Raw genomic sequence first — 22,252 nt, forward strand, 5'->3', positions numbered from 1 at the left:
CCTCCTTGTGCGTTTCGTGATCATTGTTTGCAGTGCGTCAAAACCCCGGAAAGTGTTTTCCACCTAAGATCACCCGAATTGATTGTTTGTCTTAATTTAATTCTATTTTTAGCTGCCGATAAAAGGAAAGTAAATCCACCGGAAGCAGTTGTAATAGTTCACGATTTTGAAGGCGCAACTCCGGCACTCCCGTGTGAGGGTGCTGTCGCTTTTGTGTCAGTTCAGGTCGGAAAACCCCGCGCTGCACCAATGTTGTAAGTCAGCGTTGCATTCTCTGCGGCAACAGTGCAGTGCAAAATTAGCGCGGGTGAAGTGAAGTGGAGTCGAGTGGAGTGAAAAGTGCCGAGTGAAGCGAAACGAAAGCCCAATCAACATGTTATCACGCATCAGTGGCGGCGGTCAACCGTCAACACCGCCCTCGCCAGCGACCTCATCAACAGCGACGACGCCGATGATGATGATGGGACCGACCGGCACATACCAGCATCATCATCACAAGGATCAACACCAGGACGTGGACGATCTGGACGAGTATCTGTCCGAGTACAAGCTGCAGGCACCGATCGAACCGATAGCTCACTATGCCGGTAAGTACGTTAGCGAAGAAAAAGTGGGAAACAAGTTCTGGCAAAGGCAAGCAACCGGAAAAAATCATTTCCTCAAACGAAATAATTCTATTATTGAGAATAATTCTTACGTGTCGAGAAAAAACGAGTCAAGTTTTTCCTTATCAAAACGAAAACTGACATTTTTCTGACAATTTTGGAGAATACGGTTCTAATGCTATACACGAAAAATAGACAAATTTAAAGCCTATGCATTCTCAATTTCATCAAAATGCAGTATGGAAATAAATTTACTTCCCTGGAAATGGAACGGATGGATGTTGGAAATTGGGATCAAATTTATTCTGCTATTAGCCCTTTGACTGATAAATTATCTTTCTTATCTATTCGACCGCCATGCAACAATTACGAGTGTTTTCAAATATAATATTTGCTCGTATAAAACGATCACACTTGAAACATGTTACGCGTAGTTCGCGTCCTTCAGGCACTTTAACAGACCGTTCAGTTTACTCCACCGGACATTCATTTCCACCTAGCCTCTTCTCCACCCACATATCAACCTGCATTTCCTTATGCTTGTCAACAACAGCAGCAGATGTTGTGCGATTGCGCTGTTTGCGCTCCGATACTAATCGAATGCAATTTGTTGCGTTGTTTGAGCGTGCCCTATTTGAACACGGGCTTTCAACTGCACGGCCCGTTAACGATTCGATCGGGATATTTGAACGCGCTCGATAACGGCTATCAACAGTCGAGATTCGCGTCCTTGCGAGGCAGGGACAACAGGTGGCGTTATATTTCACGGGCCGACCGTTTTCTTCCTCAACGCCTTGAAATTGGCTTCTTCAGTTGCCATCCATCTCGAGACAAAAGCGAACTGTTCCCGAGATAAAGTGCGAAACAGCGGCCAGCAATCGGGTGATCGAACTTTTGGCTTTTATTGGTCCGAAAGCGAAAACTGATATCTAACGTGTACCACGTTATTGTTTGTGTGCGATTTTTGCTTTATTTGTTCGTCGAGCTAAAGAAGAGTAAAACAACAGTAAATCGCAATCAATCTTATCTAGGTCACAGGGGAATCTTAAACCCCCCCTGCACGTCATCGATAAGATTGGGGAGGTACGTTGGCGAAACAATAAATGCAATAACGACGACCACGTGGGATTAGATAACGGGTGCCGCTCCGTGGCAGCTGGGAACTGTTTGCGATGCGACGTAAGCGAAAGACACATATTATTTTTAGACGCCTTATGTCGTGGTGGTACATTTCTCTTTTCCAACTTTACCATCCGTTCTTTGAGATAAATAAGCCCTTACCAGGTGGAAAAGGGCTCACACAGCTCACTTATCAAATTAGAGGAAAGTGTACGTTAATTTTTCCTCTTAGCCTGGCTAATGTGTTTTTTTTTCTCAACGATGATGTAATGCAATCGGAGATAAAATTAGGGCCCCTGTTCGTGACCGGCTAAACGGTCCCTTGCACGGCCCGAAACCGTTAGGGAAAAGGACAGGGGCATAATTTCCCCTGCCGGGTACCGGAGGAAAATGGCTGACCGAAAGCCCGGCAGCCAAAATGGTAATTGGCGCCGCTGGTAATTTTTATAAATCATCCACTCGATGAAATGCATCCGAGAAAGAGAGCTGGCGTATGAAACTGCAACTGCAGTAGAAACAAATGTGCAGCGTCGTTAGAAATTCCGACCGCGTGCACTTTTTGCCAACAACACACACACCCATGATAACCACCCGCCCGTTGGGTGTGCAATTGCACTCGTTTACAATGCAACTGTGTGTCTGCCAACGCAGTTTGTCTATTTTATTTTATTTCCCCGCTGCTTTCCTTCGCCGTGCTTAAAATCGCCACTCTTTGCCGCCTCCTTTCCCGTAAAGCAATGCAATTGCCGGCGTTTATCCGTTTGACCAGGGGTGCAGTGCAGTGCAGTGCAGTAAAAAAAATAATGGTGCCCCGATGCACCTTCGCGGAATCCGCTAATCTTTGCACCACCTGCACCCGCGCTCAGTAAGACAGTTCAGTAAGTGCCATCGGCTGGTAGAGTGCAGCTCCAGTCGCTAATGCGGCGCACAATCGTGAAAGTGCACCAATTGTGCACCAACACCGCCGCCATTCCGTGGCTGAGGTAGGCAATTTTCGGTGAAGATTAAACAAACAAAGAAACTGCTGCAGGCGTTACGAGCGGAAAAACTCTTTTGCTCCCCGGCGAATTGTTGGGCGAAGCCAATTTCGGCTACGCGAGAGTTGATCGTCCACGAAGGTTATGATTTTGGAAGCGTTTGCCGACAACTCATTTCCTAACGAACGCTAACCGTTGGAGGTCGTTGGGAGTTATTGAAATTGATATCGACGACATTTAGCGAGGAAACGCAAGCAGATAGTTTTTCATAAATATTGAAGAAATGTCAAGTGTGAAGAAAGTGGATAATAAGAAACGGTGGCTCGATGATATTGTTTACGAAAGATCGTGAATACTGACTCTATCAGTACGCTTTCGTAATGTTGACTTGAGTGTGCCTTTAATGAATCCAACTAGGCAATATTTTTGTAAACATGTTTCTTTACTCCATTATGAATTTTAAATGCTTAAAACATACAGTAGGAAAATGAGGAAATATGCAACCCTAAACGAAGAACACAAGTCTTCGAAGTACATTGAACACAAATTCTTCAAACTATACGGTTCGATTCGATCGTTTATTATCATAAAACACTAAAATAACAATAAAATTCTCCAGAACCCATCAAAACCGCTTTACTAGAACAACTCCTTGCCACGCGTTATTGAAATAGCATGGAAAAATGATTTTTAAATAAAATTTACAAACCAAAAAAAAAGTACCATTGATAAAACAAGGACCATACAAATTGGTTTTAATTTCAAATGAACACTCGTTTTTTTGTTGCACAATTTTAATTTGTTCATTACCATTGGATATATTTGGAAAACACTTATTAGTTCACATTGCCGGGTGCATATTTCTATTGGTTGATAACGTGTTATTTGTTTAAATACAAAGATTAAAGATTTTTTTCATTGTTCCCTAAACAACCCTTTCGAATACAAAAATATTTCTGCAACAGGTTTCAGGCCCAAACAGACTTCTCTTCTTTTCTTTCTTATATAGAAAGATAAACAATGTTAAAATTAACATAGAATTCATGGAATGTTATAACCATAGAGCAATTTTCAAAAACAAATGCCAAAGTTTTATCGTCATTTCTATTTTGATAAACACAAAATACAAACCCATTGATTTTTTTTCCAAGGTTTATGAGAAAGATTTATGTTTTCCAAAAACTAGTGAATAAGTTTTTCTCTAACCTTGGATTCTAGCATTGTAAAGATCGTATAGATACGAACAGCGAGACGCATTTCGACACCGATCGGACTCATCCGAAACGAAAGTTGATCGAAAGTTCAGTGGCATCTCATCGCTTGGCACCGAAACCTTCATGGTCAACCGATCGTTATAAACTGGCATAACTTCAGGCGATCAATTTATGGTACGCAGGCACCGGTTTAGCAGCTCATAAAAGGCGCCGCCATTTTCACGCCAGCTAAGCGGTATGCAGGACACAACGAGCCTAAAAAAAAACGGGGTATGAAAAACTTGTGCGAATTATGTGCTTGCAGAAGCATGAAAGCGCGCGGGGCCGGCTTGAGCCGAAGGATCTTCTTCAGATTAAGAAGCACCGACCGGCCAAGGGTTTTCGACTTCCCCCTCCTCCCCCCCACCGGGGAAGGTGACTGCGGGTGGGCACCGTCGTGATTGAACGAGGTCATCGCCACTGGGCCAGCGAAGCTGTTAAGCGGTGGCTAGTGGACGATGCAGCTGCAAACGGTTAAACGCTGTATCCAGAGCCGATCATTACATCATCATCTTCATCCTCATCGATTCGGTGGCTGCGCCGAGGCGCACATGTTTCGGCGTGTGTCATCCCCTTTTGCGACATGCGCCACCCTCGGTCTCGGTTCGATATGCGACCGCAATCGATACTAATACCCTCCGGCGTGTACCGAACCCGCGTTTCGGGGCGAATGAACGAACGAACCGGGCTGGTGACTATCGTGATCAAATATTAAGCCCCATCGCCCCGACGAGATCGGCGACGCGGCGGTATGACGCAATCACGCGGTCTCTGGGACTGTGGGATCCCTCGGTGTATATTTCACCTCCCTTTCTTGACACTTTTCTCCGCCTTCCCGTATCGACGCTCGCCGTATCCGAGGGCGCAAAAAGCAGACTCCTCGAGAAGCGTACAGAAAAAGCAACCCCCAAATCTCTACGCCACGCTGGAGAACATCCTCGAACACGAGCGAGGAGGACAGGTCCGCGGACCACACCTTTTGTTTGCCGGACCGATGTCGGTGGTTTTTCGAATCGACTAAAATTTTAAGTAAATACTCCCCTAGCAGAAGGTAAGCAGCTTGTCCGTTCGGGCGAGGAATAAATAAACTCTTCCACTCATATGACTCCATCATCCGTCTGTCTGCTTAAGACGGTCGGTGGGTAAATTATACTACACGTTGAACGATTTGTCTCTCATTTTTCCTCTTCCATTACTACCCTGTAGTTAACGTTGTTAACGGACCACCGAACACCGGTCGGTAACTAATCGTTCGCTAATTTAAGCGCAAGGAATCCCATACTTAACCCTCACTACTGACCCCCGTCCTCAATTGGCAATTGATCGAATGAGGGGTCGATTTTTTGTTTTTTTTTTTTTTGCTAAATTGTCCATTTGTAGGACACATATACACACACACTCACAGTCAGTCATGTCAAACAATTGTCGGGGAGGTCGGGTTCACGCTTGCCAACATGATCGCGTCATCGCGACGGGTAGAAGAAAAGTGGGCCTTCCGCTGCGTTCTGCATGGCTGCGATCGCTAAACCTGTGGTCACAGCTTTCCGCAACCGCATGCGGTTGCGTTTTTGATCTGTCAAACGAGCACAGCTTTTTGCCAAAAATAATACTTTTATGTTTGAATATACCACTTATATGAGCATACAATCTCATTAAAGTCTACTAGGAACAATATTTACAGTTGACATATAAAAACGCCAGAGTCTGCGGCAAGAATCAAACTCGTTTGATTTTTTAGTACAGAAACCGCAAGGTCTTGCGTCTGCGGTGACAGCCCATGACAGCTCCTATCTCTCCCATGGGAAAAAACGCAAGCGCATGCGGTTGCGCAAAGCTGTGACCAGGGGTTAACCGAACCGACGTATTACAAAATCGTCTTCTTACGCCAAGACCCTCCTCTCTGAGACTTGGGATGGTGGAAGAGTGTTTTCCGGTCGCGAACGACGGGAACGAGGGTTCGTTGAAGCCGTTGGTGCTTTAAGATAGCGATCGATAGATCGATTGTTCTCCGTATGGAAGCGCAGGGCAGTGAGGGGAAAAAAAAGGCAAAACAAAATAAAATCGAGCAGCTAATTAAACGCAAGTACATATGTATGTTCATTAAAATCGTTGTCGTGTTCACTGAAGGGTGTCGGAGGCGCAGCGAGGGAAGGGAAAAGCGGCGCAGGCACCGAAGCATAATGTTCGAATTGCGATTTTGCATTGTTTTTATCGATGAGTGATTTTCCGGAGACCGCCCGTCTCGACGGAAGAGGTCATCCGGTCGTCGCCCGCGGTTCGTCGCTTGACGACCGACGAAGTCTTTCGTGTTTCGTGACGTGAGCTTCCCATGGCGGGGGGAAAAAAAGTACTGGCTGGCTTCCCGTTCGCCGGCTTCGATTGTGCTTATTAATTGTTACGCAAGTGCTTTTCTCTACACCCCCTATCCGCCTAGGGACACGATCTCCACACTCCAGCGCGTACGCATCCGTTCCCGCCGGATCGTGGTCGCAACAATTTTGGCAGCAGCATCAATTTTCGCTTCTTGTAGGGCAGCTGTTGACTTGAGGTGGCGCACAACAATTGAGTTATGATGTGCAGTTTACCTTCTCCAACTCGCAATGAAGGGTTGAGCCGTTTTGTGGCAGCATTCTTGCCGAGTTGGTTGTGGTTCGTCGTGAAAGGTTCGCAAAAGAATGTGCCAGCTCAGTTTTGCGCCCACCGCAACGGATGTACACTACGCGAAGTGGACTCGAATTTCGTGAATTGTGGATTGCGTAATCGTTTGCATTTCGTTCGGTGAAATATGTTTTTATTTTGCCGCACTCAAGAAAGGTGTCCAAATTCGTTCCAAATCGTCGACATACAGAAGAAGACAACCCGCCTTCGTTTCGTGGTGCCGAATTATTAGTATTCAGCCAAGCTGCTTGCCACAGAAGAATGTATCCATAATGATCATCGGGTCGAAAAGAAACCTCTGCGCAGATTTGGAGGAGAATTTTCAAATGGCCCTTTCAACACCCTGTCCAACGTGCCTGGACAGCGTAAAATATTATTTACACACACACACTTTGTGGGAGTTAATTTGCGCCTGCCAAATGTCAACTCGTTACGGATGGTGACGCGACTCGACTGCAGCGGCTTCGTTCGTGCCGGCGTCGTTGGCTTGACCTATCCTCCGGTACCGGCGTCCTCCGGGTGGGACCATCTGCAATAAATTCTAATTCTTATGCCGTATACTACCCGGTTGGACCATGGCTGTCCATTAAACGTGACCATGTTTCATAACCTCTTTCGGGCTGGCGTCCCTCGGTTGTCGGGCTTGGGACGCATAACGCGTCGTGGACGTGCGCAATCTTGGCGATTTCGGTAACCAAGGGGTGTGTTTGTTATCTGAACCTTCGATCATTTTATTGTGCAATGGATGAGTAGGTACCGAACAATAATTTTTATGATTACGGTACGCATCCCGTGGATTCTGTAATGGCAAAATTAAAGTAGACATTTTATTTAAAGTCTATTAAAGATGCATAATTCAACAATGTAAATTTTTGCTTCCGGATGGTCAGTGCCTAGCGAATTAATAGCCTAAGACAATAATTCCCTTGAAAGTGTTCTTCGATAAACTAAATTCCATTCTAACTGAGGTTGCTGAAGGAGTTGATCTTTAAATAAAAATTCCTACAGAGTATCAAAGCAGGGCTTACTATAATTTGGCAAACTAATGATGGTAATATATTTCATATCTGCAGAGGGAAATACCTCACAAATACACAATTGTAAATAGCGAATACCATTTGAGAGTAGGAACTAACTTCCTTTTCTAATGGAGTCCCTCGAGAAATGCTTTCATGCGGTGGCGACCTGGAACCAACCGGAGGAATGAGGATGTGAACACAGAGACCGACCGACAAAGTAGCACATTCCAGCCAAGCCGTCCGGGTTCCGGCTACCATTAGACCCGGCACGCACCGAATGAACCCCTTTTTTGCATGCACGAACGATCGTCGTCTGTTCCTGCCGAGGTAGTATGTGTCGCCCGCTAAGTGCAATATGTTTAGAGCCTCATTTTATGCTCCTGCAAACAATTGCAGCCCGTAATGTGGTCGCCTGAAGACGGCGGTGGACGACGGTTGTCGCGCACTTTGTCGAGCAAATGCGAAACAAAACTTAACACATGGCGATAACTAAAGTAAAACAGACACCAACACACACAGAGTGCTCGTCGTACGCCCTTTGCTGCGCTGAGCGAGGCTGTTTTGTTTTTGTTATTTCTTATCCCGCCCCGGGTGTTGCATTTCGTGCGACATTGTATTGGGAGTCCGCGAGTAGCACTTGGGCAGCGCGCGCAGGAAAATAAATTAAGCGTCTCTCGGTACGCAAACCCGCCCTGTAATCCTTCCCCCCTCACTCCCCTCCGCCTTCGATTCAACTGAACCACCACCAGAGGCTACGTGCCGAAGCATAAATATGCCAATCTGGCACTCCGAAGCCCTTTCGCCTGCGAGGCTAAGGCGGGCTAAATAAACCATGCGGCGATGCCCGACGGTGTGTTTATCGGCAATTGGAAACGAATGTGACATGATGTATTTGTTTTTGATTCGCAACGGTTAACTCGGTGGATTGGTTAGCCCGACTGGATGGGAGTTTGCGATTGGAAACACGTGAAGGGCTGAGCAGAAAATAAAACATGCCCGGGTTGTTTCTAATCGTAACGGCTCAAGACGATACTGTGCCTGCTTTTATTATTCCTTGTTTTAGTATTTCCGCATTTTCGCGTGTTTAACACCACTGCGATTATGATTTCGAACGTTAGGGATGGCATTACAAATGGTACAAATGTTGTTTGCATCAATTTCTGCATTCCCTTTCAAGTTTTATCGAATGAAATGAAAAGTAAAAAATATATAAACCTTGTTTAGCACTAAACAAGAAATTGCAGAGAAATTAACACTAGAGCTACCGCGATTTATGTTCAATATTAAAAAGAAAATTTTATTTTTGTTATACATTAAAAATAAAGATTCCATTGGATGTGTGAAAGTCACGCATTAACATTTGGTAGAATTGTTCAACCTTAAGAAATAAATGTGATTGAAAAAGTACCTGACCAGTCAAAATGACTGGGCCGGTAGTTCTAGTGTTAAAAAAGTAAAGCTCGATCAAACTAAAATATAATTTGGAAAAGCACAAGTAAGTGTAAATGACTGTTGTTTAATTAAGAAAAGTTGTAGTTATAAACATAAATGTAGCGCGAGCATTGTATAACTAGCGTAAAAAAGGTATTTTGTTTGATCACAGAAATTCGATGAATTATTCCATGTAATTTTTGAAAAAACCTTGAAAAAAGAAATTGTAAGACAAACATATTTATATCGAAATTAGTCAAAAAGGTAGAAGTGGTATTTTGCAAATGTGGTACGGTCCTTCTTATGCTTGCATTCTGTATTTATAAAAAGACTGCCTGTCTTAAATATTAAGTTGAATATTCTTCAACACAATGTACACAATCAGTTTCGTTGCCTTAAAAATAAAATTAAGTAAGGACTGTATAAATTATTTCTCTTGCAACACATCCAGCACATAACGGTACGAAGTGAAATGCGAAAAACGATAATACGCATCTGCAGACGACGGTCTGCAATTTGGTAAATGGCAATGCAATTTCGATTGACCATCCCCGGGGCGACCAGTTACCACCACGGCCAAGGAAGCGGGTCCATGCAATCCCTTTTTCGTCCGCCCGTCCTCGTAATGAAGCAGTTGTGATAATTTCGAACGATCACAAGGATGGACGGGCGTCCCATAAAGTCGATAATTAGTCCCCAACCCCCGTTCCGTAATTTAAAAATGGGTCGTCCGAGAGCTCGAGCATCGAAGGCACAATGTCATGTTGCAACATTGCATTGGTTACGATTGGCGAAACAACAAGCAAAGATTTGGGGACCACATTATCAGAATTTCAGAGTTGTTGCCGTACGACTTTCGGCGCCTGGGGAGGTTTTCGCAGATTGGATTGGATCCCGATTCAATTGAAACCCTCCGCCTTCGATGGCTCATGTCATTAGCAGGAGAACAGACTACAAAAGTAAAAGAAATGGGTAGGAACCAACCCTTTCCTTGTGAGTCGCAGGATGACTCGGGGTAAACTACTTCACCTCCCTTACCCCATTCGTGACACTTCCAAAAAGTTCGGAGGAGAAGAAAAACATGATCATGGAGAAGTACATCAGATGACGGACACACACACCACACATCATACCGCCGAGTGGCTGGTGTGTCGTAATTATTTATTTTATCGGTCAATTGTTGACTTGCTGATGACTGACTGGCGAATGGAATGCCACCACGAGTTGCATACACAAGATGCAGCACAAACATTCGTCTCCACGCGTCCGATACTTCTATGCCATTGTTGCCAACTCTCGCGAATTGATTATGATTGCAATCGATACAAGATGGAACCTAACCTCGATCGAATGTAAAATGCCACCGGCTCGATGTCGCGCGTGACCTTGCGGGCGTTGTGTGGACGTTTTTGCGTACTTGTGCATGTGTGTCTCACCCCTCAGGCTCACGGTCCCACGCGGGCGATTAAGGTCGAGGTGATTACGACCGTTGGACGCCGATGGACGAGGTCCCCGAAATAAAACGACGTACTTAACCCCAACACTTGGATGGGCGCGAAATGGTAATCGAACTCCTACGGTTGGGTTTGATGTTTCGTAGGCGTCGGTGCAGAAGCGAGCTAAAGGTGCCATTTTAAAAAATTAACCTCCAACGTGACCAATAACGTGGCAATAAAATTTATTGCACACCTTTAACTTTAAGGTATTCAAATGAAATAAAAAAAGTCGCAACACGAAAAATAACTTGATCGTATCATTTAATATTTTGAGCAATAGTTTTTGAGTATATTTCGTGTATTTTGCGAACGCCAAGGGTTTGGTAGTGGCTTCGATTCGAACCCACTTCGAACCAACTGAACGCACAATTTTCAACTGGACTTGGCCATTCCTTGATCGCTGGTTGGCGCTCTGTCTCACCTAATTATACCAAATAACCGGGCCTCGAGGTCGCGTACGTTGGTGTACGTTTCACCACCTCCTTGCTAAAGAATCCCCGGGCCGATTCATCCCACCAGCAAGCAAACCCATCCGCCTCCGGAGCGAACGCAATTTTAGTGCGTTTTCAAATCGACCAATTTCGCGAAACCGACGCCATCGAAAGAAAGGGAGGCGGCAAGGGGGTAGTTCGATGGGTGGGTGGGGGAGTCTTGCTTAAAATATAAAACCCCAACGTTACTACAACGCAACGGAACCCAGGGGTGCGACCATCGAGGAGGGTCGATTTCACAAATCAAGATCGATGCAATTGTTATTGAAACCACGTACGGGAAAGAGACTCCATTTTTTGACGCACTCCGAAGCCCGCGAGGGATGGGGGGTGGGACTGGGTGTTTTCGACAAATGCAAATCATTAATGGGCCGACCTCGCTCGCATGTTCTATGCGTAGGAACGCACCTATGTTGGTTTTCATCACTGCTTTATGTTCCGTATTCAGGAGTGGAGTGTTTGCACCTATGCGTGTACGTGTGTGTGTGTGTCCATGTATGTATATAGGACGGGAAATCAGTCCCACAATTCCACCGGCCCAATGCTCTGTTATTCGTTCCCGTTGCGTCGGAGAAGGAAAATCAAATCCGCCGGGAAGCGTCCATACTGTTCCGGGTGAGGATGATGATGATGATGATGATGATGGTTGGTTGGCAAAATGAGACCTCACTTCCAAAGCACCGCGTGCGGAAATGGTACGCAATTGTTGGATTAAATTGACTCGAAGAATTGAAGAAGGTTTGTTGGATATTGGCCTAATAATGAAAAAAAAAACCTATCTTCATCCCACCGACTAACTGTACCGGAATTGATGAAGTTTTTGGTACAGTTTTCGCGAAACCACCCACGAATTTAGCACACATACCGTATGTGGGCCGAAAATGTAAACGAGAAAAACCAGGGTAGTACAGTTACTAAGGGTATTCTTTTTTAATTGGAAAAGCAAAAAACATATTTTTTTAAATGAAGCTTTGCTTAAGATCTGATTTTAAATATTGAACAAAACGATGATGGAATGGAAACAAACATGAAGTTATTCAAATGCAAACATTAATCAGCGGTCAAATAATTCATTCCTAATATTTGGTACAAAATTCTTAAACATTTACTCGTCGAAAGAGAAAGCACCCTTATTTACGTAATCCCCCCTTTTCTTGTGAGCGATAAATTTTGTTAAAATATACTCCTAGCCCTAGCGTCTCATGTTTGCCAGCCTATAAACACACACCGCGATAACGATTGCAGCTCGTTTCGTTCGTGTAGCAAGCGTAAAATAAACATTTCGGTATCATCACGCATCGCGGTTCGTCGTGTCGGGGGAGGTAAATAAAGCGCGAGGGGGCAAGACAAACCGTGGCAAAAATAAAATTAACCCAAACCAAGCACCCCACCAAGCTTCGGCTCCATCGCCGTCGTCCCGCGGAGGTCTTTAAACTCATCAAAAAAGATTACGATTTCTTCCGCTTTCTTCCACCAGCCACAGGTTAAAACCTTAGCGCATATTCTGCGTGAAAGATCGCGCCCCCTCGCCCCCAAATGGCGCAGATTTTGCCAAGTTTCACTCCGCCCGGAAGCCCCGAAGAAGCATTGGGGAACGTCACCAACGGGTGGGTGATTTTTCTTCCAAGCCCTTTGTTGTGTCCACTGTTTTGACAGGGCACGCGTGTTCGTGCTCCCACCGGATCGTGGTTTTGTCTGCATCTTTATTAATTAGCAATGAAATTGCATCTTTTAAAGAGAAAAAATTAAAACACACCCCCCCTCAACAAAGCATGGGAGTTAACTATCTGTAGAGAAAATTGGGCAAACGATGGGTGGTTTAGGGAAAAAAGTTTGCCACGGAAAAGCCATACGAACATAAAAATAAAGAAAGAAGCAAAAAAAAGATGATCATACAGGCGCGACGACACAAGGGAAAAATTAAAATTACTGATGACGGTGAAAGAAACCGAAACATAAAACAGAGCTAATCACTGTTCAGCGTAATTCCGCCAACTGCTCGACATCGTTAATGCAAGTAGACTAACTAAAGCACACTCATTTTCCAAACTAATAAAACTCTCCAACGGTCTAGCGAGGTTGTCGAAGGGAAAGAAACGAACTCCACTTTCGAGTGCCACACTCCGATTTTGTGTTTCGCGCGTTGTGGATTAATTAATTATTAATTTATGCCCGCGCGAAACCCCTTTCCTTTTTTAATGGGTTAGTGGAACGGCGGGGCGGAGGGCGTGAGTCCAAAACCGTCGTGAAAATTGTCGCGAAAGGTGGAAAATGGGTAGAGGAAGGAAGGATCCCAGGTGCACGTTGTTTTTGTTGAGTCTGTCTCGAGTTTCAGACGGAGTTTGCGAAGGTTTTGAGATGGCGAGTTAAATATGGATTATTTTGATCACTTCTTTCGCGTCACACGTAGATGATTTGTTTGCATGAAATGAAAGCAGATTAATTAATGCGCCGGTCCAATGTGGTGAGCAGATCGTATAAAGAGCACCCGAAGATAAAAATGATAATGACGAAGAATAGGATAGACTTCCGCATTGCTGAAAAACTCTGAAAAATGATAGGAAAATGGAAATTAATATGTCTCTGATTTTGTATAAACAAACAAATTTCAGATCCTGATAAAATCAGTTATTCTGCATCACAACAAAAAATGTGAAATGTGTGTGAATGGGGCAAGCATTTGTTTTTACCATGAACTATTCTCCCTTTAATATTACAAACCCACCAAATGATTACCGAACTGGCTTCTGTTTATTTATCATCTATTCGTGCTATCACTGTCTGGGACTATCAAAAAAGACAAACATAAAACACTCTGGCAAACCACGTGACCAGCTTTAACACTCTTAACGAAACACGAATTCACTTAAACACCCCAAAACTCACAGGCCCATTTTTTAAGGTGGGGAGCTGCTTGCAAACAAACCTTGCCGGTTAGAGTTTGTTACATAAGCTGGCCACCGTTTGTAACTAACGTTATTTCGTGTTGTTGTTTTTTTCTATATTTCATTTGTTTATTTTTTGTGTTTCCTTCACCGACCGGGAGAGAGAAGGAGTTTTTTCTGTCATTGGCTCGTAATTCGGAACCTTCGTCTTGGCGCAAGAATTGGAGGACCTCATGACGGAGTAGTAGCTTTCGTTTCGGCGCATGACCTAGAACTTTCGCGGTCAACTCGCGCTTTCGTTTGCGGTGGGCGACTTGGTAGGGCGACCTTTTGCGGACAAATGCGAGCACAAGTGCAGTGTGGTAGTGGTATAGTACGCCTTGTCCCTCTAAAAAATAAAACTTGTGACCGAGACGTTCCTCTGTAGGACACAGGTTGTGTGGAGGTTCACAATGCCTATTTTATTTTCCTCTGTAACGATGCGTTCCACCTCCAGACAACTTTCGGCTGCCGATGCAGTCGGACTGAGTGGGTCGATTCGTAAACAGGAAGCACATATAATCTCATCATCGAACTATGATGCCCAGACCAGATGGATGGAAGGTAGATACCGGCAGGCTCGGGGTTGCTTTTTATATAGACACGTTTGCGATACGTCTGTTGACTAATGAGAAACTTCCGCGTGTTGTTTTGTGTACCCTGCGGGAAAAATATTCCACACTCTCCTGTGTGTGGAGCTACGAACTGCCGGAGCTTTGAGCTTTTGCTTGACTAATTGCCTGCACGTTTACTGCACCCTGAATGCACCACGGAAAATAAAACGTATTACAAAACACATGGACAAACTGGCGACCCCAATCGTTCGGTTCGAAGAAAAGACATCCCCCGGGCATAGAGGTTTTGTCCGGAGGAACAGGAGAGGTACGAAAATTAACACCCATCCGCGAGACGGCTCGAGCAGCGCTTCTTCCGGAAGGTTTCCGTAGGCTTCTGCCACCCGACACAAGGTCGGCCAAAGGGTACGGCAAAAGGGTGGTGTAATTACCCGGGGGGCGAAGAATATAGTCTTGGTTGCTCTTAACAAGCGGCAGTATGGAAGATATAATATACTGATCTTATTTGTCTCTCGTTTGTGTTTGTTTCCTTCGCAGATGGAGAACTTGAAGCGGAATGGCTCAATTCGGCTGGATTTCCACAACTAACCAAAGCATTCGAGGAGGTAAGTTTGACTTTCATACACAAAAATGTATGTCCTTCAAAACATCATCCATAGAACCATTCACATTTAATTGATCTCGAGCAAAATGCGCCATAAATGTGACGCAGTGAACAAAACTAAGGCTGACTTAATTAGCGAAGTAAAAAATCAAACAGACATGTGGAAGCAGATATTATCAAATTAAATTGCGCGCAAATGTGCGCAAGTCGTCCTAAACGCTCCAATGAAACCGTTGGTTCTGACGTCACGTATCAATCAACTTCTGACACAACAGCAACAGCTTCCCCGCAGCAGTTTCGTTAGCGTTGTTGCGATTGAACAAACATTTAATTATTCGATTCGCCGACCATGCGTCTTTCCAAACCCGAAGGGGAAGCGCCAGCATCCCGAACCAGAACGCAGCCCCGTGCGAGGTTCTCCTCCGGAGTAAAATTGGAAATGGCTGCGTTGATTGATTACATGATTGAGATTTGGACGATAAAGACGATAGCGAATAAGACAAAAAAACCAACAAACAAGAGGATAAAACAAAGACGCCACCGCCCGAGGGAGCTGTGTTCATTACATTCTTTCGCGCAACTGAGACTGCTGGTGGTTCTCCTCGGGCAGGCACTACACCTGCAAGATCGATACAACGGGTTCGTACGAGCCGAGGGTGTCGGAGGAAATGTTTAATTTCCTGCCGGACGTTGGGTCCACGCTATTTAAAACACCGGTAAACGAGTTATTGTGACGCGCCAGATCCCGCTGTGCGTTCGATCACGGTAGGCTCTGGCGAAGTCCGCCAAGGAGCAAGGTGGAAGCAACCTCAAGCTGCTTTGATCTTGACAGATACGCACAGGCTATGCTTAGTACGTTCGTTTAGTTTCAATTCAAGACTGCTTCCCGTGTGCGTGTGTGTGTCTGTGTGCGTGTGTGCCGTGATCCTTTTGACGCAGGATCGGGTTGCCATCAACTTCAATCATCTCGCTTTCCGATTGTTTGCTCAGGTGATTAAGAACTTCGTGCCAGAATCACATCAGAGAGGGACCTATGGTGGAAGGAAACGATATTAACAATTATTGGTTCATCACACGCTCCTCGCTCGAGCTTGGCTGGTGGCTTCGTTGTTGTTGAGCCGACCAGCAAGATCTACCAAGGTACTAGTCTGCTACCAAGGTCTGCTCTTCTTTTCGTATCGTCTTCCGTTTTAGCTTCCCATAACGGCCAACCGAGGTCGAACGAGTCTTAGCCCCCGATTCGATTCTTCGACATTTTCGGGAAGAGAAGTGTCGTAAGTTATTATTTGCCCACTTCCTCCTACACGATATTCGCACATTTGCCCTTGACTTCGTAGTGCCTGCGTCTGGAAACGTCAGAAAACAAAAAGGAACGCGACCCCATGCGCGGTTCGGCGTTTTAATCCCGCAGAGGTCGCACGGGTCGGCTTTCGGTTGGTTATTAATTAGTCTCCAGTCATACGGCAATTTATGTTCATCTGCAAATCGATGCCGAACGTAATCTGTTCGAACGCTAATAAAGAAGAACTAATTAGTAAAACAGGTTTACGATCGGGTTCTAAAATAATCTGTCTATACGGTGGAATAGAAATAGAGCTTTGTTTCGTGATTCAGTGAAGATAAATGTTTTGACTTGTGGTCAATAATCAGCGGTACCATTGAACCATGTGGTGTTAGAAAATAATATTGAATTCCATCACTCATCGATTTTTCATGCTTGTGTCGACATCGATCAACCAAGCCAGTACGAAATGTTTTTTGTTATGAGTTTTTGGTTTTTGAGATTCAGAAAGATTATTTTTCGATTATCTGTTAGAAAACGAATAACAGAAACAGAACAGATGTTTATATTTGTTATCAGCAAGGAATAAAATTTGAGAACAGAAATGGGTAAAGGAGCGGAAATAGGTGATTGTCAAAAGGTGATTTTTTTTAAATTCCTTGGCATAAGCAAACATCAACAAAGTCTTTGCCACACTAATTAGGTAGCTGGAATGATGTTATGAATGACTGAAAATCATTAAATTTCTATTAAAACATATCTTGTCCTTCAAGGGTTAAGCAGCCTTCAAGCATCTCTTCTTCATCCTATGCAATCAATCAAAGTTTACCATGCATTCAGTGACATTGCAAAATCCAACACTTTAGGCATGCTTTCAAACTAAACAAACATTTGTTCTTCTCCAGGGTCGCGAGCTATCGGCAACGGAACTAGCTCCGGTCATCTCCGGCCTGTCAAGCATGCACGCGGAAGCGGTCAAGCAGCGCGTGAAGGCGCTCAATCGAACCGTGCGGGGCCGAACGCGCAACCGCTCGACGAAGAAGCCGGACATTCGGGACGTGTTCCGGGACCAGGACTCGTCCAGCACGGGGACACGGTCGCGCAGCGCGACACCGGACTCACTCGACTCGCTGGCCGGCGATGACGCGTGGCACGGATCGGTGAACAACGGCCACCATCACCATCACATACCGAGCTTTGTGTCCGTGTTCGATGGCAACGGCGTTGTCCGGCCGACGCCCATCCGTGGCAAGCAGCACCTGCGACGTACGCCCAGTGCACCCCTGCGCGGTTCGGCCGAGCTCTTCCGGGGCTCCCACATCCGGTGCGACATTCCGATTCACAATGGTAGGTAGAGAGAAAGAGAGGAAGAGAGTGTGGTGTACGATTTTTCATTCGAAATTTCCCATTCACTTACAGAGGGTATCGAGCTGCTCAACTTCCAAAGACTAGGTACGATTCACATACCGAGGATCCGGTCGGGGTCGGACCCATCCTGCACCATCGGGTAAGTGTTCGCCTCAACCTTCTTCATCCCAAACTCGCTCATGCTCATCCCCATCCTCCATCTCCTCCTTCGCACAGTCCGCACGCAGGCCAACACATCTCTGGCACACGGAGCCACACGAACCTCTACAACGGCAGCCCGTCGGTCCGGCGGGACAACGACGATTCGGGCAACTCGTCGTCGGAGCAGAGCCCCCCGAGCTCGCCGCCGCGCAACAGTCTGCTCAGCTCAGTGGAGAACTCGCCACTTCGCTCGTCGTACGAACCGGTCAGCTTCGAGAGCATGATCAAGCAGACGACCCCGTCGGCCGCGGACCAGTGGCAGCCGCTGTCGGCGGCGTCGCGCGAACCCTGCGTCGACATCGACCTCATCTCGGAGGGCGAACAGAAGCGCCTCCAGCCGCTGCTCTGGCTCGAGCTGGCATCCCTGTTCGACAAGCATCACGTGTCGCTCGACAAGCGGAAACCGTTCAAGCGGAAGCGCAAGGAGGAGGGCAACGTGTTCGGCGTGTCGCTGAATGCGCTCGTGCGCCGTGACCAGCAGATCACGGGCGAAGACACCACGCTGGTGCCGCTGATACTGCAGGCCATCCTGGCGGAGCTGTCGGTGCGCGGCGCCAAGGAGGAAGGCATCCTGCGTGTTCCCGGACACAAGCAGAAGGTTGGTGTAGTGGTGAAGTGTAAACTGAGTCAGAGTGAGTGAGTGAGTCAAGTCTTCGCAACGAGTGCATTGATTCAATTCACAAAAATGACTTATTTAAGCTCATTTATGAATTGGCTCAGAGCGTAAGGATTTGACTCAGTGAGAATGAATTGAGTTGGTGAGAATTATTTGACTTAGTGAGAATGATTTGACTCACTCTGCCTGATTTGCCCCTCAGAGTGATTTTGAATCATACTTTGTGAGCGAAATCACTCTGAGGGAACCAAATCATGCTGCGTGAGTCAAATCAATCTCACTGATTCATATAACATTCAATGAGACAATTCACGCTGACTGCGACAAATCGTTCTCACTAAGTCTATTCATTCTAAATGAATTAAACAAATCAGTCCCTACTCCAACTCACTCATTCCTAATTGACTCACGTTACTGAATTTTTATTCTCATAACTAGCTTGTAGTCTCAGACGCGAGCCAGAGGGGAATCCATAAAGTATACTCATATTAATTGAACCATCCTTTCCATTTCAAGACCGAAGCTCTCTACAATGAGATCGAGCACAGTTTCTACTGCAAGCCGGAAAAGATAGAACCGCTCATCAAAAAGGCCGGTGTACACGATCTCAGCGCACTGTTGAAACGATGGCTACGGGAACTACCACAACCACTGCTGGCCAACGATCTGGTACACCTTTTCTATCAAACGAACGGTAAGCGAGCGGCCCTTGTTTCCTTGGACGATGAGCATTCATGTTCTAACGCCCGTTACTCGATCTTCCATCAGTTCTACCTCCACACGACCAGTACAAGGCGCTGACGGTGCTCTGCCAGCTGCTGCCGCACGAAAACCGTAACACACTGCGGGAGCTGCTCAACTTCTTCCGCCGAGTCGTGGACCTGCAGGAGTGCAACAAGATGTCCCAGCAGAACGTGGCCACCATCATCGCGCCGTCGTTCTTCCCGCCACGGTAAGCACGACGCATTTATATGACCGACCGTATCCGCTTACTGATAAGTCTTTCTCGCCCAAAAGGTTTGTCCATCCGCCGGACAAGAACGACATCGGGGCGCAGGTGCGTATGGCCGCCCAGTGCTGCCATCTGACGAACGTGCTCATCACGATGACGGACAGTCTTTGGCTGGTGCCGCAGCGACTTATCGAGCAGGGCAAGATGATCAACAAGAATGGGCAGGTAAGGATTGTGGCCAAAGGAGCTAACTCGCAACTGAGAAGTCCTTTAACAAACGTCCTTTCTTCCAGCCCAAGCGACAGCTTACGCGTAAAACCAAAAACGGAAGCAGCAGCATTATCGCGATCAACCGAAGTGCCACGAACGGGGGCGACTTTGTGTTCGATACCAACCACATCCACCGGTTAGTGATCTAAATCTAAAAGGGCGGAGAAGAGAAATCGCGAAAGGAGTTTAAGACGGCCGATGCCTCCACTGAAACAGGTTTTACCACCAATGAGCTTTACTATATATCACCAATCGTCAAAACCCAAGAAACCTTATGCTTAATGTTAGTCTCCCAAAGGCATCCCCGTTACGCCGTGGTGTGTCCGTGCTTTAGCGTTATTATGTTTGCACTAGCCGTAAGGAGTCGTGTCTAAATTTAAGATGAGTGTAATTGTATAGAAGAAGAACGATAAAGGCCACGGTAACTGTCCACTGCGTGCGCATTGCGTCTCCACACCCCATTTTCAATACCTCATTAGAAGATTAGGAGGCGTGCGTTGATTGAAAGGATTGAGGGTTACATTTCGTTGCTTCCAAAACACGTTTGCATAATGAGTGCTGCGGGAAGAGGAGGTGTAAAATAAGAACAGTATTTTGTTTAGACACGGGCTCGCTCTAGTTCTTCAGCACCTCAAAGGGTGCAGGTGCGCGTGCATCGGAGGTATTTTTAGAACCGCGTTTTGTGTTGTGTTTTATTTCTCCCCCGATTTGTATATACGAAGATTTTCGAACGGGAGTGTTCTTTCTGTAAGTCAGCATTTAAATCTAGCCCTATCGCTCTACCCTCCACGCGGCTTCGCTCGTCTTCGTTCCGTAGGAATGGAGCTTAAAAATAGGTACACTTTCCACCGCGACATCCCGCGCGATCGGTGTCCGGAATCGATCATAATTCCATCGCTCAAAGCCGACGGCCACTTTTATGGTATACACACCATGCGTCATTATGTCGAGGTTCTATTTTCGGACCAGAACTAAAGCAACATGCGGCGTGAGTTTAAGTATCCGCCCGCTCTCGGGAAGTGATCTTCTCAAGAAATGGAACGTAGACGGGACGAAAGTGCTCGGTTAGCCGACCCTTGTTTGCCGACGCATCTACTTTGGCTCCAGCACTCGGTCGATCAGTTTGACTAAATTTAGACTGACCGAGTTTGGAATGAGAGTGGAAGCCGTCAGCGTTGAAATTGACACTCGGGCAGACTGTTACTAAGGGGTTCGTCCATAAAACTTAGCGATTTCGAGACGATACCGATCCGCGCGGATGAGGAGGAAGGTTCACATTTAAGTGAATTAAAACGACATGCACTTTATAAGAAGCTGCGCATATGGTGTGAGTGTGTGTTTGAACGTTAGAATGTGTACTCAACTTAGTCAACAGCCTGCAGAAAAGAAAAGCGTATTTATTATCCATACATACGAAAACGAACAGTTTAGTGTTCTAAGCTTTAGGTTCTAGGTGAACGCAATAATAGTATCGACCGCTGGAGCATATAATATGTAACTGTAAAATGTAACGAGCATTATAGCCGGTAAGAATTCGTGACGCTCCGAACGTGAGACTACCTATATTAACACAGCTTTTGTGCGTGAGTTTGTATAAAAAATGGTACCGTGTGAAAGAACTCTACCGTTCAGCAATAATTAATGTGAGTGTGATGAAAGTGTTGCCTCAAATAAATGATTTTCCCATATCTGCTTGTTTCTGTTTCCATATAATGTTGATATGTTTTAATACTGTGGCCATATTCTTAATGAGTATTTATTCTTTTTCTGTTTCAAATTATGCAAACTTTCAGTTTGAGGGGAACAGAAATTCTATGCAGAACGCATAGCTAATTGGCGATTGAATATATAAATTTACCTAATTCCAAGGGCAAATTTTTACATTCAAAAATAAAATATTCTCTCGAGAACTAAAAAACTTTAAAACTTTGTAAAATCATATAAAAACAGTGTACAGGAAGATTGTGCCGCTGTAAATAACGCTTCATCGACGAACTTTTGTCGATGAACTTTGGAAAAGTTTCAAGGGTTTAGCCGAGACACATCCGGTAGGTAAAGCTTTTTGTGGCTTAAACATTCGAAGCGTTTCTATTCTATTTCTATTATTACAGCTTACAAAAAGGATTCTTCAAAGGACATGAAAGAGCTGTATCCTGGAAAAGGATCATATTTAATTAAATTTTACTGATAGTTATGTTAAAAGAAAGCGTCAAATCATGCCAAATTTTATAAAAAGATAGAATATTCTACATTGTTTTCCCATTTTGTAACGGCCGCAAAAATTTCCTGTTGCTAATAAACAATGCATTCAAACAAGTTTATTAATGTACTTTGTGTTCTTACTCTTGGTGAGCGATGCTGGTACCCACATTCCAAACCTGCTACCAGTCTGCCTGTTGAACGTTGAAGTT

General features: G+C 45.4%; 1 protein-coding gene across 1 annotated transcript; it reads left to right on the top strand.

Moving 5' to 3' along the window:
- The first annotated feature begins 257 nt into the window (after positions 1 to 257).
- Positions 258 to 21,521, top strand: LOC131261996 (rho GTPase-activating protein conundrum). Its single transcript, XM_058263883.1, has 9 exons — positions 258 to 587; positions 15,086 to 15,153; positions 17,340 to 17,781; positions 17,854 to 17,941; positions 18,019 to 18,601; positions 19,136 to 19,313; positions 19,388 to 19,571; positions 19,637 to 19,796; positions 19,865 to 21,521. The coding sequence occupies exons 1-9, from the start codon at positions 374 to 376 to the stop codon at positions 19,988 to 19,990; spliced, it is 2,043 nt and encodes a 680-aa protein (XP_058119866.1). The 5' UTR covers positions 258 to 373; the 3' UTR covers positions 19,991 to 21,521.
- Positions 21,522 to 22,252: the final 731 nt, after the last annotated feature.

The sequence above is a fragment of the Anopheles coustani genome, chromosome 2 (genome assembly GCF_943734705.1).
Source record: "Anopheles coustani chromosome 2, idAnoCousDA_361_x.2, whole genome shotgun sequence".
Classification (NCBI taxonomy): Eukaryota; Metazoa; Arthropoda; class Insecta; order Diptera; family Culicidae; genus Anopheles; species Anopheles coustani.

Bases quoted from the DNA above. Each gene is read 5' to 3' on its own strand.
- LOC131261996 (XM_058263883.1), top strand. From the start codon at position 374: ATGTTATCACGCATCAGTGGCGGCGGTCAACCGTCAACACCGCCCTCG. The intron at 15,154-17,339 runs GTAAGTTTGACT...GTTCTTCTCCAG, and splicing joins TAACCAAAGCATTCGAGGAG to GGTCGCGAGCTATCGGCAAC. The intron at 19,314-19,387 runs GTAAGCGAGCGG...ATCTTCCATCAG, and splicing joins CCTTTTCTATCAAACGAACG to TTCTACCTCCACACGACCAG.